General features: G+C 38.4%; 1 protein-coding gene across 1 annotated transcript in view; it reads left to right on the forward strand.

Annotated features, from left to right (window-relative positions):
• The first annotated feature begins 45 nt into the window (after positions 1-45).
• The window catches only part of prss12 (serine protease 12), a 43,847-nt gene continuing 29,106 nt past the window's right edge, over positions 46-14,786 (forward strand). Inside the window, exons 1-5 of the mRNA XM_056256894.1 lie at positions 46-549; positions 2,842-2,980; positions 8,178-8,356; positions 8,454-8,604; positions 13,604-13,782. Of these exons, the coding sequence (XP_056112869.1) occupies positions 210-549; positions 2,842-2,980; positions 8,178-8,356; positions 8,454-8,604; positions 13,604-13,782 (988 nt within the window). The 5' untranslated portion in view covers positions 46-209. The remainder of the gene's footprint in view (positions 550-2,841; positions 2,981-8,177; positions 8,357-8,453; positions 8,605-13,603; positions 13,783-14,786) is intronic.

Here is a 14,786-nt window from a genome sequence, read left to right on the forward strand (position 1 = left end):
GAAGGACATCATTTTTTTTTTTTTTTTTTTTACTTCAAATCTGACTCAATCATCAATATGCATGAGTCATTAAGCCCCGGGCTTCCCCGCGCGGTTTCTCCTTTATTGATCAGCGTCTGACTCTGATTCTCCGATAACAGCCAAAAGACAAGATGAGACAACTCAAGGAACATGTCTCCATATAGACTGGAGGAGGAACTGTTATTGTTATGGTTATGGTGACAGTGGCAGACAGGTTGATCGTGATGGATGTGAGATGTCGGTTCCTTTTCACCCTGCTGCTCATCGCCTGCAGTCACGGGTCTCCGTTCACAGACTGTATTCAAAGCAAAGGGAAAGCGGGCATTTACGTGGGATCTATAGACGCCACCGAGTCAGGCGTGAAATGCATGAACTGGAACGACGTGCCCGGTGTTAAAGAGCGATATCCGGGGAAAGGTCTTGGAGATCACAGTTTCTGTCGGAACCCGGACGGAAGAATTCGGCCCTGGTGTTTCTTCCCAAACAGCCGAGGACGCATTGACTGGGGGTACTGCGATTGCAAACAAGGTATATATAGGCTACATAAATAAAACGAATTTGCAAGAGCAGTATTTTATATTAACTTATGCGAGGGAAAAATGCGCGTCAAGTGTTTCTTTTCTTGACAAAAGACCTCCACGCGCAGATAGTCGTTCAAGATTTCTTAAGATTAGTTTAATGTTCATTCTTAAATGTTTTGGTTAACTTGATTGGTAGTTAAACATATTCAGATCAAGAAAACAGTGCAATGCACCACGCAAGCAAGCAAAGACATGTCCAAACTTCACTGCATCCACGCGTGGGAAAGGTATGCGCGCCTCAGGTAGCACCTATAATGAGAACAAAGCAGCCACTCTCATCCGGCGAACGAGGTCATTTTATCATTTGGGTTTTACTTTGAGACAACGATCTCTAACAGAAATTTCGCAATTTAAGTTATTTCTGTCGCAGCAGAAGCTGTATAGAAATGAGTAAATATGCACGAGCGCTACAGTTGTGCTCAAAAGTTTACATACTCCTTTCAGAATCTGTGAAAATACGAATATATATATATTTTTTTTACAAAATAAGAGGGATCATAAAAAATGCATATTTTTTATTTAGTACTGTCCTGAATAAGATCTTTTACATAAAATATGTTTACATATCCACAAGACAAAAAATAGCTGAATTTATAAAAATTACCCTGTTCAAAACAAAAGTTTACATATTGATTCTTACTGTGTGTCCTTACCTGAATGATCCACGAGTCCACGACTGTTTTGTTTTGTGATGGTTGTTCTTGAGTCCCTTGTTTGTCTAGAGCAGTTAAACTGCCTAATGTTCTTCAGAAAAATCCTTCAGGTCCTGCAAATTATTCAGTTTTCCAGCATCTTTTGCATATTTGAACCGATTTGAACCCTTTCCAGCAGTGATGATTTTGAGATCCATATTTCATATTTCCATATATTCTAATATAGGCCTTAGAAATAACACTTGGAGAAGAGGTCTAAAGTTTTAGGTTGAGTTCCTCTATAATCTTTCCATATTTATTATTTGTGACATTTGTTTACAATCTTTACAATAGTATTATTATTAGTTAAAAATCACTTTGAATGTGGACAGCTTATCAGTGTATTAAATGGGAAACGGATGAGTTTATTTAAATATTTTGGTATTCTATTAGTTTACATTTTCATCATGCATCCACCGACTCACATTTTCCAAACATTCTGTAAAAGTTTTGAAGCTCTGAAATGTTTGAAGAACATGTGCTGCCATCATGTTTGGTTGTGCACTGTGTGATTTATAACTGAATGCAACAGCTGGGCGGCTCATACTGTAAACACTGGATGCATAAAAGGTGCTCTCTCTCTCTCTCTCTCTCTCTCTCTCTCTCTCTCTCTCTCTCTCTCACTCTCTCTCTCTCTCTCTCTCTCTCTCTCTCTCTCTCTCTCTCTCTCTCTCTCTCTCTCTCTCTCTCTCTCTCTCTCTCTCTCTCTCTCTCTCTCTCTCTCTCTCTCTCTCTCTCTCTCTCTCACACACACACACACACACGTTCCAGTAGCAAGTGAATATATTAATACTGTTGTGGCCAAATTTTGAATCCAATCTTAAAATATTTTTTATGCAAGTTTACATTATTGATCTATTTTATGTGTTTCAAATCTACATTTTATAGGTAGTGTTTTCAGTTTGGGGTATCTGTTAAATTAAATCAACTTATAATGTATATTATATAATAAAAATACCAATTATTGCATCGTTTGCAATATTTTACTGTATTTTGATCATCAGTATCTCTGAAGTTAATTCGTATCCAAAACTTAAATAAATACCTACAGACTGTGCATGTGGCTAAAAAAAACATTTTTAGTGCTCAACTATAAATTAATATACTGTAAACCTGTGAATATTATGTCCAGTTAGAATGCAGAGATGTATTTTAATAGTAAAGAAATGGCTTATCTCATCTGCACTCAGTGGTTTTATAATAGACATTTTTGTACTGCTGTACTCTGCTGTTACATTGTTTTCATGACATACATTTTAGCTGTGAGTAATTTTCAGTATCACATGCACAAACACACACATTTATTATAGAACTGACAAGTTAAACTCATGTGGAGGTTTTAGCTTTCCTCTGTCATCACATAAAGCAAGTCATGGATTAATGTTTTCGTGCTGCGTAACAGTGGGAACATTTGTAATGCGCACATTTATCAAAATTACCGAGACCAGTGGAACCAATTGTTTGCAGAACATTTACTTTTATCACCTGCCTGAGCAGTGAAGGTCAACAACACTCAAGTTTAACTCACTTTTTGTGTGTATTTGCAGGCTCTTTGCGACTACAGGGAGGCAGATCCAAGTTGGATGGTACAGTAGAAGTGTATTTGAATAGTGTGTGGGGAACCATCTGCAGTAATGACTGGGATGACCGAGATGCCGCTGTGGTGTGTCGACAGCTGGGACAGGGGTAACACATACACGCATATACTGTACAGTACACATAGTATGTAAAACATACTGTCATACCACTTGTACTATTTTTGCAGTACGTAGGCTGTTTGCAATATCTGAAAGACTTACTATATTTATCAAAATATGCAGGATATCACAGATCATACTTTGCAGAATACCATATCCTGCAATGCATTGGACTTGACATCCATTTCTAGTGTGATGTATGACTTAATGGATTATAGCAAACTCTTATTTCTAATAAGTGTTGATCACAAATAATTATATTGTTTTGTATATATTATATTATTAACTATAGTTAACTAAACATTTAGTATCTATTACACCACAGTCCTTGAAGCTTTAGTGTGTTTAGTGTGAAGGTGGATCGTATCATAATTGCTTTGTCTTGTTGTGTAAGACTTCCTCAAGATTTGATTTTGTGCTTAATTTTCTCACAATTTCCATACACTGCGCCGGACGTTGCAATATTGAGTGGCTACTGAGTCTAAGGGCCAGATTTACAGCTTGTGCCAGAGCAAACCCTCTTTTGGCAATAAAAAAATACTGTCAGGATTTACATGGTGCAAAATTAGTTCCCCTTTCGGACACAACATCGATGAGAGGATTATATTAAAATAAATCATGCATGCAAAGTGATTTACTAAGGTTTGCGGTAGTGAATTTACTGGTATTTGCTGCATGTCTGCAAAAAAGCATGTCTTAAAGGTCCCGTTCTTCATGTTTTTTTGAAGCTTTGATTGTGTTTACAGTGTGCAATATAACATGTGTTCATGTTTCGTGTGTAAAAAAACACTGTATTTTTCACACAATTTACTTATCTGTAAACCGCTGTTTTCACTGTCCAAAAAACGACATGATGACTTCCTTGTTCCCTCCTTCAGAAATACGTAACGAGTTCTGATTGTGCCAGCGGTTCCTGTGTTGTGATTCGACAGCAGCTTATCGCACGTTGCCCGGAAAGGTCACGCCTCTTACCATAAATTGGAGATGCATGCGCAGCTGAAGTGCTTCTTCTCCGTGGGAGCGCAACAAGACCACGCCCCCCTTTTTTGTGTATTCCTGTGGGCGGAGATTAGTCAAAAAGCTGTTCTAGTTACATCATTAAAAAAGGAAGTAGAGGGATGTAGTCCAAACCGGCCGTTCGCTGTATGCTTTGAAACGGGACTTCTGTTAAATAAAATATCTCGCTAGGCATTGAACTTTGAGCTTTATAATTTTACAGGTATTATTTATGCTCTAACAGCAACATTACACACTAACTAAAGTTTGAAAAATGGAATCGCGAAGAACGGGACCTTTAACCCGTTTTGCGTTTGACATGGCTGTGTCTGTAGCCATGTTTCCATCCACTTGTCAATCGAATTATCTGAAGTTGGGTAAAAAACCTCATGCGAATAAAGCTGGTGAAAGTGTGTTTCCATCAAACGGCTTTAAAGGGATACTCCACCAGTTTTTCTTATTAAACTATGTTATTCCCTTAACTAAGACGAGTTGATACATACCTCTCTCGTCTCAGTGCGTGCACTATATCGCTCTGTATTGCCGCAAAACTATGTTAGCACTTAGCTTAGCCCATGCATTAAATATGGGCCAAGCAGAGAAGCGACCAAACACTTCCACGTTTTCCCTATGTAAACACAGTTACTCGAGTAGTGTAACTTGACCTGGGCTGGTGACACAAAATAAACCGTTGCGCTTTTCTAAGCGTTTAAAATTGATGACTATATTGTATGGCGGAATACCATAACAAGTGCTTTTGAGCACTTCGACTTGGCGCAATAATATCTTCACTCGTGAAAAGTCCTCTTACCGGCTCCCGCTTCCTCTCCCCCTCCCTCTGACATTTCCGTCAATACAACCAACGTGACATGCGCCGGTAGTAGTAGTTCGAGCGGAGTTGACGAAGTAACAGGTTGTTGGAAGCTAGTTAGCTTAGTTAGCATTCTAAACAGCACAGGCTCTCAATTTCGGTCGGCATCTGTTCGCAACAGTCACACTTGCACCACCAATTGCTGTTTGCCCGTGGTCTTTCGCCAGCTCCGGTCTGTTCTGGATCATATCTTTCTTGCCTCTCACGGTCCATAAGAGCTAATTCCTCCTCCGTGTACTCGGGTTCAAACAGATATGGCTCTGGGTCTTCTACAAAGAAGTCATAATCATCTACAAAGTCCGCCATTGCAAATGATCTGCAGTTTGCTAATAGCACAGGTAGTAAAAGTCACGTTGGTTGTATTGACGGAAATGTCAGAGGGAGGGGGAGAGGAAGCGGGAGCCGGTAAGAGGACTTTTCACGAGTGAAGATATTATTGCGCCAAGTCGAAGTGCTCAAAAGCACTTGTTATGGTATTCCGCCATACAATATAGTCATCAATTTTAAACGCTTAGAAAAGCGCAACGGTTTATTTTGTGTCACCAGCCCAGGTCAAGTTACACTACTCGAGTAACTGTGTTTACATAGGGAAAACGTGGAAGTGTTTGGTCGCTTCTCTGCTTGGCCCATATTTAATGCATGGGCTAAGCTAAGTGCTAACATAGTTTTGCGGCAATACAGAGCGATATAGTGCACGCACTGAGACGAGAGAGGTATGTATCAACTCGTCTTAGTTAAGGGAATAACATAGTTTAATAAGAAAAACTGGTGGAGTATCCCTTTAAAGCGGATAAAAACCTGTGCGTAATGACGTCACATGCTGTTTTGCGATCAAATTGGTATATCGAATTGATTTGAGACATGTTAAGGTGTTTCCATTCATTTTCTCACCGAATTGCACAACTTTCAAGCCAACATTTGCAAACAAAGTTTTACTAGGCAAAATGGATCGCACCATAATAACGTTTCCATCCGCGTTTATCGCATAAGCCGTATATCGATCAAGATAAAATCCGATGAGACCGATCGTATTTCATTTGAGTCGATATTCATGAAATTCAATCGAATTTTACTGTTTCCATAAGGCATTTTTCATTCGATATCACTTAATGCGGATAAAAACGTGTGGATGGAAACATAGCTATTGTTGTTTAATTTTCACAATGTAAGTAGATCGTTCCACTCCCATCGGCGCTTTCAAAGGGTTGCGGTCTCACGCTTATTTGCCCTGTTGGATAATACACTTTATTTTAATATGACGTAGTTACATTATACTTACTCAAATAAGTACTGTATGTATGTAACAATGTTCTTGCAATAGAGTTACGGTAGGGTTTGGTTTAGGGTTAGTTACTTGTAATTATGCATAATTTACTGTTATTACTTTAGTAAGTGTAGTAACGTGTAACTACGACACCTTAAAAAAAAAGAAGTTTCCGCCCTGTTTAGGTAATCTGGCCCAAAATGCAGAAATAATTGTGCCTGACTTGATACTGGACTGTCAGGAGATAAAGGAATAGTTCAACCACAAATGTACATTTCATCATTATCTACTCACTCTAACGTCATTCCAAATGGTTTGACTTTCTCTCTACTGCACAAGCTTCAAAAAGCAATTTTATTATGTAAATTAGATTAAAAAACGCAAAATAACCATCCCTGACCCTGAGATACTAACTGGATGCCATTATCTGACTTAAACATGCAATGTGGTGAGGTCATGTGACAACAATGTTGCTCTCTACTAATGTTACTTGAATAATGCATATTGTATCACAAAGGTTGCATAAAGTAGGCAGTCTGCATAGTAAGAACAGACTAAGAATGTTATTTTATTTTTCCCAAAACCTGAACACAAACCAGACTATGTACTGCTGAAATATTCAGCATATATTATGTCTGTCCATGGTGGATGGTAAGAGATGTGTTTGTAGTTAGCTTTTGAAGCCACATTGTTAATGCCGCCACAACTGGGCCTGTCAAAGAGATAGTTGCTGTGTTCCGACAACCATATGCTGCCCGTTCGTTTATTCCCTAACCACAAAACACCTTTGTAAGGTTGTGCACGGACTCCTTTGGTATTTGACCCCAGTGGGTCAAAGGTCAATCTTTCACCTTTAAACACGGCATATGCTTAGTGAGTTGTCAGGCGGTGAATATATGTGTGCGGGTGTTTTCAAAGATCGCTGATTTCCCCAGAGAGTTCTAATCTCTATCTCGAACACACCCATGTGGTTTGTGTCTATCACGGTCACACACGTCTATCTGAGAGCATTTGTCTGAGGTCATTACTGAGTGTGCTTAGGGAGAGGTGACCGCAGGGTCTCGTAGATCACATGACACAACAATGACAGTTATAAATCTGACAAAAATTATTATTTTACCATTAAAACACAAATGGATACATACATATGCTTGGACCCGTCATCATTTGACCTCGGGAGCTTAGAGTCCATTTGCAATTTGTGAATAATTCATTGGGTGCCTCTGCCTCAGCTTTGATAGATGAACAGACTTGAATTATTTAAAAGCTTGAGAGACAGATAGACTTCACTGACTTTGATTTATGTTTTTTATCTGTCTGTCTACCACAGGGGCTCTCAGGATCTTAAGCTTATAGGCAGGAAATGACATTCTTAAGAATAAAAACAGCACCGTCTTCGTCTTCAGCACCACAGTTTTAAGATGCTGTTTTAAAGTGGTTCAGCTTTGAGAAATTTGTCTCGAAATCTCTGTGCTCCATTCTGTTGATAGTACTTCCCTTGTTTGTATATTGCCAATGTATATATATATTAGTATATAAATACATAAAACATACTAAGATTCTTAATGAGAATCATGGGGTTAAATCTTTCAAATTTATTCTGTAATTTAGTTGGACACATTTATAAATGACAAAATATTATTTCTTGTGTGACCAAGTTCTGTCAGTGGTATCTTCATTTTCTTGTAAAAACACATGAATTGCGATTGGTCATTTTACATGTCAGTCAGACAGCTCCTTATCAATATCCCGACCATATTTTTCAGAGCAGGGACAGAAGAGAGTTCGAACAGTTACGCAAGAATAATTTGCAATACTGAACAGCAAAATGCAGAATTATCGGTGGCTATAAAAGTTATGCTCAATTTAACAAAAAAACAAAAATGTCTTGCATCTGCATATCTGCCCAGTGTTCAGAACATGTGGTCTACTATTTATCATTTACAAACTTTGACAAAGGTTCATGAATAGTTGAAATATCATAAAACGAAATGATTTAAATGACTGAAGTGAGACAAATTAGACAAAAATGAAAAAAGTCTCACTTTGTCTCAGATACAGGGCACGTGCACGTGTGAGTCCTCTGTCACGTCTGGTGGCGTCTGTAGTTCACTGGCAGACTGTGGGCTGTGAGGGACAGGAAGAGGACTTACTGCAGTGCAACCGCACCGTATGGAACGGGGGAGAGTGTGTTAACCGCCAGGCGGCTGCCGTCTCTTGCACACCAGTGGAGGGTATGCACACGCTCACAGATACATAAACACAGACGCAATCACAAATATACTCTCAAATAAAGTGAAAATATATTGAGGCATGTGTGTGTATGTATAGCTTCAGTGTTTGTCCCGGTACGTCTCTCTGGTGGTCCATCAGCGTATGAGGGCAGAGTAGAGGTGCATCATGCAGGACAGTGGGGCACAGTGTGTGATGACCAGTGGGACGATAATGACGCTGAGGTGGTCTGCAGACAGCTGGGGTTGGGGTAAGACACACACACACACACACACACACACACACACACACACACACACACACACACACACACACACACACACACACACACACACACACACACACACACACACAGACACACACACACACACACACACACACACACACACACACACACACACACACACACACACACACACGTTGTGTTTTCATGTTTTATGGGGACTTTCCATAGACATAATGATTTTTAAACTGTACAAACTGTATATTCTGGCCCCCTACACTAACCCTAGACCTAAACCTACCCATCACAGAAAACTTTATGCATTTTTACATTTTCTAAAAACTTTATAAGCTCTTTTCCTCACGTGGACCAAAAAATGTCTATAGAGTACAATGACAAGGATTTTGGATATTGCCATCTTTGTGGGGACATTTTGGTTTACCAGGCCACAAATACACACACACACACACACACACACACACACGGTTTTGATTTTGGTTTTAAAATCCGATCTTTTGTGTTACAAATCCAAATAGGTCAAATCAGGTCCATTCAGATAGTAAAGAACAGGGGTCCCCAATCCTTTCTGGAGATCTATCTACCTTCCTGCAAAGTTCAGCTCCAGCCCTGATCAAGCACAACTAAACCAGCTAGTTAAGATCTTCAGGATAACTACTGAGAGGTGTGTTGGATCAGGGTTGGATATGAACTCTGCAGGTAGTTAGGGCTGCGTCTGAAAGCTTAAAAATGCTATCTTTGGAGGATGCATTCCACGGTAGGAAGGCATCAAGGCACGTCCGAATCCAATAGTTACTCCTGAGATAGCTTCATCTGATACATTTTTTAAAGATAGCATAGATGTATCCTTCACTGCCTTTGATTTCCCACAATCCTGTGTGTACCATTCCGCGACAGCTAAAAAATAAAGATGGCATCTGAAAATTGCGGTTGGTGGTCAGTTTCTGTGTAAATGTTCGTTTTTGAGCAACATTTTCCACTTTTGATGTCATTTCTAGCTAAAACATTACTATTGAAGTAATTAAATATTTGCTTAGTTATCACCAAAGCTCTATTTTGTTGTAGAATATTAAACTGTTATGCTGCCTCAGAAGTCTGTTCGAAATCAGTTACCTTTGTGCACAAACGCTGCCTACAAAGTCATTGCCTGATAAGGCAGCGAGGCAAAAAGTCAGCTGCCTAAGCTTTCAGATGCTGCCTAGATACCCAGGAACAGGATTGGGCACCCCTGGTGTAGAAAATGTGTAAATCTACATTGGTTGGCTGCCATAGTAGAGAGATAAGAGAAATCATTAGGCGCATCAGACAACACAACATTCATGCATATGCTTAGTTGTCATTCAGTACATAGTGAATGAATGCCACTTATAAGAATGAATGAATGAATGGATTCAGACATGGCTCTAGACACTACTGCGCTTTGTGTATAACATTACATTCATGTTTTGTCCCATATGAAACATACTTAAAATCTGATCTGACTGGAATTAGTTGAATCACATTTTACACCACATATTGATTATGTGAATTGGATTTTTTTTTTTTTACGATTGATATGCTGATTAATTCATTAATTGTATCACAATATTCTTAACAAATATTTATATTTGTATTCCTTTTACATTTATTATTATTAATTTTATTTTTTTATATTTAATTGTTCTAAATGAATTAATTATGAATAATTCATTAATTGACAGCCCTTCAAAAAACTAGACATGTATGCCAAAGAAATCAGCCTGTCTGAACATACAGTAGCCATAGAGGCATGACCTGTTTTTTTGGGGGACACACTGTCTATTTAGAGGAACACCAGGGCGTTCTTTTCAACTGAGATGTGTGAAAATAGAAGGAAGATCGAGAGTAGGTAGGAGTGATAAATAGGGATAGAGAAAGAGTGGAGTTGAGTGTCTTCTCTGCATAAAAATGTGAAATATTTTCTTGGGAGGTCCCTGACACACAAAGCCAAAGTGTTCTCAGTAAGAAAGTGAGTGTGTTAGAGACGGGCAGAAAATGTAGATAACGAAAGGATGAGAGCCAGAGGAAGACAGATCGAAAAGGCAAAGAGGCGTAAAGGGTGATTTAGTGGGAGGAAAGGAATTAGAGAGGAACGGAAAGAGGGAATGGAAAGATCAAGATGTGAATCAGGTTGATTGTTTCAACTAAGTGTAGCAACGGACGTAACAAATGGTGGCCAAAAGTGAGCTTTGCAGGTGTGTGTGAGTTTGTATAATAATCACTCATGTGAATGGCTCTTTATTGAGCTGAAAAAACTCCTGTAGAATAAAATGCGTGGGTTCGTGCATATGTCTGAGACCACAGTTCCACTTCATTTGCCTCTCAACTTTCAGTGATTATTGACTGCTGAACTTTGTGCTTGATTGCCTATTAATCACAGAAAGAATTAAACATATATATAATCTCATAGCACACTCTTAATGTGACCCACAAGTCTGCTTGAAACAATTCGATTTTAAATGTGGGTGTTGCATCAACAGTCTGTTGTCTCACCGATTAAGAATGGAAGAGGCCGAGGGTAACAGACTAAATGGCTGCGTCTGACATTTCTCTCCCATTACCTGTTATGTATAACTGTGGCCCATTTAGCCAGCAAATCAATGTGAAATAAAAAAAGAGGGTCCATGCTAACATAAACAATTGCAATAGACTAAATCATGGAGTGGTTTTATCCTTCAGGGCTGTAATATACAACAGACTATTCTGCCTCCACTTTCTTAAATTTATTAGTCATTTAAGTTTACAAGACCCCAAAAACACATGATTACTAAATCACCATGTTTAACATTCAGTGTTTGTGAAATGGACTGTAGTTTTGTGTTACATACTTTTAAAAAGAGTACTTATTACGTAAATAAATTAATAAACTGAATGCCATGTTTACAGGAAATTAAACGAAAATGCATTATAGTTTAAATGTATAATAAATGCAAAGCTCTGAGCTTTAGAGGGGTTTTAAAAGTGTACTTAACGCTGTTTAGATTACATTAGTGTTTTTTGTGTTTAATGCTATATTATCTGCAATTAGAGTTTTTTAAAAATACTTGTAAGATTAGAAGTACACTACAAGCGCACAGTCGATTGTTACAGGTATGGTCTGTCTCCCTTGTTTCATAGTGTTTTTGGTTTAGTCCTGTGACCCAGTTTTCCCCAGTCTGTCTAATTAGTCATCTCCTTCACCTGTGTCCTGTTAATTATCTAATTTAGTTTCTTTTGTTTGATCTGTGTTTTTAGACCCTGTGTTCTCCCTCAGTCTTCGTCCGTTCTAGTTAATGTTAAGTGTGGTTTTCTCCTGTTTCCTGAGTTTTGTCATTAAAGACCATTATTATTATCATCCTCGTGATAATTTCCTCGCTATTTCCACTAGTGATGGGAAGTTCGGATCATTTTACTGACTCTCTTGTTCGATCTCGTTCATCAAAATGAACGAATCTTTTTTCGAGTCATTTCGTTCATTGAAGTGGCTTTAAATCAGGGGTCTCAAACTCAACTTAACTGGGGGCCGCTGGAGGTAGAGTCGGGGTCAGGCGGGGCCGCATCAAGTATTCCACAAAAAATAGTATTCAAGTATTCCAAAAAAGGAGCACAACTGATCCAATCTTCTCAATATTTATTATTAACGTTTCTTCTGAACTGTTCCTCTGAATTTGAACATTCCTTTCTGTACATGATTGGTTCTTCATGAGCTGTCCTTCTGACAGTTGAAGTTCATTTTACAAACTTTCTTTTGTCGATAACACATATTTGTGATATTTATATTTGCTTATGTCCTTTTTATTTTCTTTATACAACACATTAATGATATTGAATGTTTTTTTTGGAAGGCACATTTCCTTTTATTATACTTAGAAAAACAATTATTGCTTTTGAAATACAAATATTTGCAGTCATGTCTGCCCGTCTTATTAAATTTCTTCTACACATGTATAGTGTCTCAAATTACTGACTGCACAAATCAAAGCAAACCTTCTTATCAACCTGTTGGACACATATTACAAGCTCAAAATGATTATTCTCACATTGTTTTAGAGCAGGGGTCTCCAACACGTCGCTCGCGAGCTATCAGTAGCTCGTGGCCTGATTGGTGGTAGCTCGCCAAGGGGGCGTTCACATATCGCGCTCACATATTTTGCGCGCTCAAGTTCGTTATTTCAAATGTAGGCGTGCGGCAAGCGCGCTCATAATTGAAGCGACGCGCTCATTTTTTCCAGGCGCAGTATGTTTGTACTTCGCGGTTGTCTATGACAACTATTGACAACAAACCCACCGTAAGCTGTCACGAGACTATCTATGGTAGCCCATAAGGGATAATTTTATTTTATTTTTTAAACGCGGCACACGCAACGACGGGCCGCACTAACATTAAACTTTAATGTCAAGTAGGGGGCCACAAAATATCACCCCGCGGGCCGCAAATGGCCCACGGGCCGCGAGTTTGAGACCTCTGCTTTAAATGTTATACTTGTAACAGCCAAATTCCCCAAACACATCCACCAACGCAATCCTGATCATATTCTGAATTAAGAAAACATTATAATGCAGTCAAAAATAATTTACAGGGAACATAAATAATTATTTTACCTTCCGAGTCTTTCGTTCATTTGTCAAGTGACAGACGCAATGAACGGATCGTTCATGAACGACCCATCACTAATTTCCACTACCACGTTACGTTACATCAATTCAATAAAATGTACTTATTTTTCACAATGGCTTGACAGTTCTCAAATGTAAGAAAAATCACATTTGAAGAAGCTCATCTGAATCATTATATAATGCATGCCACACTCACAAATAACTTCTGATTTTATAATAACTATGTATATGAACGACTTCAAATCAGCTGGAAAAATTAGCTAGTGGGATGTCAGCTTTAATCTTAATCTACACAGTGATTGTTTCACTTTCTTTGAGTCGTTATGACTTTCAGTGATTTAAATTTTCCACTGAAGTGTTGTTTTTTGTACTATCTTCTGATGCTTGTGTACAGTGGCATCGCTAAGGCTTGGGTGGGAGCATATTTCGGTGCAGGCTCAGGGCGTGTATTGTTGGACGAGGTGAGCTGCACAGGAAATGAGCTTTCCATAGAACAGTGTCCAAAAAACGCCTGGGGGGAGCACAACTGTGACCACACAGAGGATGCTGGAGTTTCTTGTATCCCACTTACAGGTATACACATACACATATACAAGTATGGACAAAACTTATGTGAGAAACAGACTACAGTTCTATTAAATTGCATGATATATGTATAGGTTTGGGAACTGAGGGCCATTTGTTAAACAATATCAGAATCATGTGACATTCAGTTCCACTGACAGTAGCTGTGTCCGAAATGTGACGTATGTGACAAAAGCAGTATGTCCAAATTCACAGTACTGATAAAAGAGTAGGCAAAAAAGTACCTGGACGACCTTCTACTTCCAGCTAGATTCTGGTGTGCATATGATACTATACTTTTTTAGCAGCCCTGAAGTAATTACTCAAATTCAAAATAAGTACCTACTCAAGAGAGTATGCTATTTCGGACGCAGCCTATGTTTCCTGCAGCACTACAGCACCGCAACACTTGTGAGAATAACACTTGTGGTGCTTATAATGGAAATAAAAAATGTGAACTGAATGTAATGTTTTTGAACACTTAAATGGTAATTGAGAGTAGCTGAAAAATTATATTATAATATTATTAATTATATTAAATGCAATTAGCTGAACTTTAGAGTGATTTTTTGACACTTTTGTAGGACTTGTATTGTTCACCCAAAAATGAAAATTCTGTCATCATTTACTCACCCTCAAGTTGTTCCAAACCGGTATGAATTTCTTTCTTCTGCTGAACACAAAAGAAGATTTAACCAAACATGTATGGGCCCCATTGACTTCTATAGTATTTTCCCCCCATACTATGGAAGTCAATGGGGCCCATCAAATGTTTGGTTACCCATATACATTTAAAACATTTCAATCTAACATCGATATCACATTTATGAACAGGTACTTAACATGTGCTTTAGTATGATAGTCAACACATCAAAATAAGCGTACTTCTTAAAATGTACTTTAAAAGGAAACCTGTTAATTTAACATTACAAAATGCACTTTTTTAAGAAAGTGTGTTAAGAATAAAAAAAAACATTAAATTTTTTTCCTCAATTTATTATATGCATTTTATT

The sequence above is a fragment of the Rhinichthys klamathensis genome, unplaced genomic scaffold, assembly GCF_029890125.1.
Source record: "Rhinichthys klamathensis goyatoka isolate OS25496 unplaced genomic scaffold, OSU_Roscu_1.1 h1tg000133l_1, whole genome shotgun sequence".
Taxonomy (NCBI): domain Eukaryota; kingdom Metazoa; phylum Chordata; class Actinopteri; order Cypriniformes; family Leuciscidae; genus Rhinichthys; species Rhinichthys klamathensis.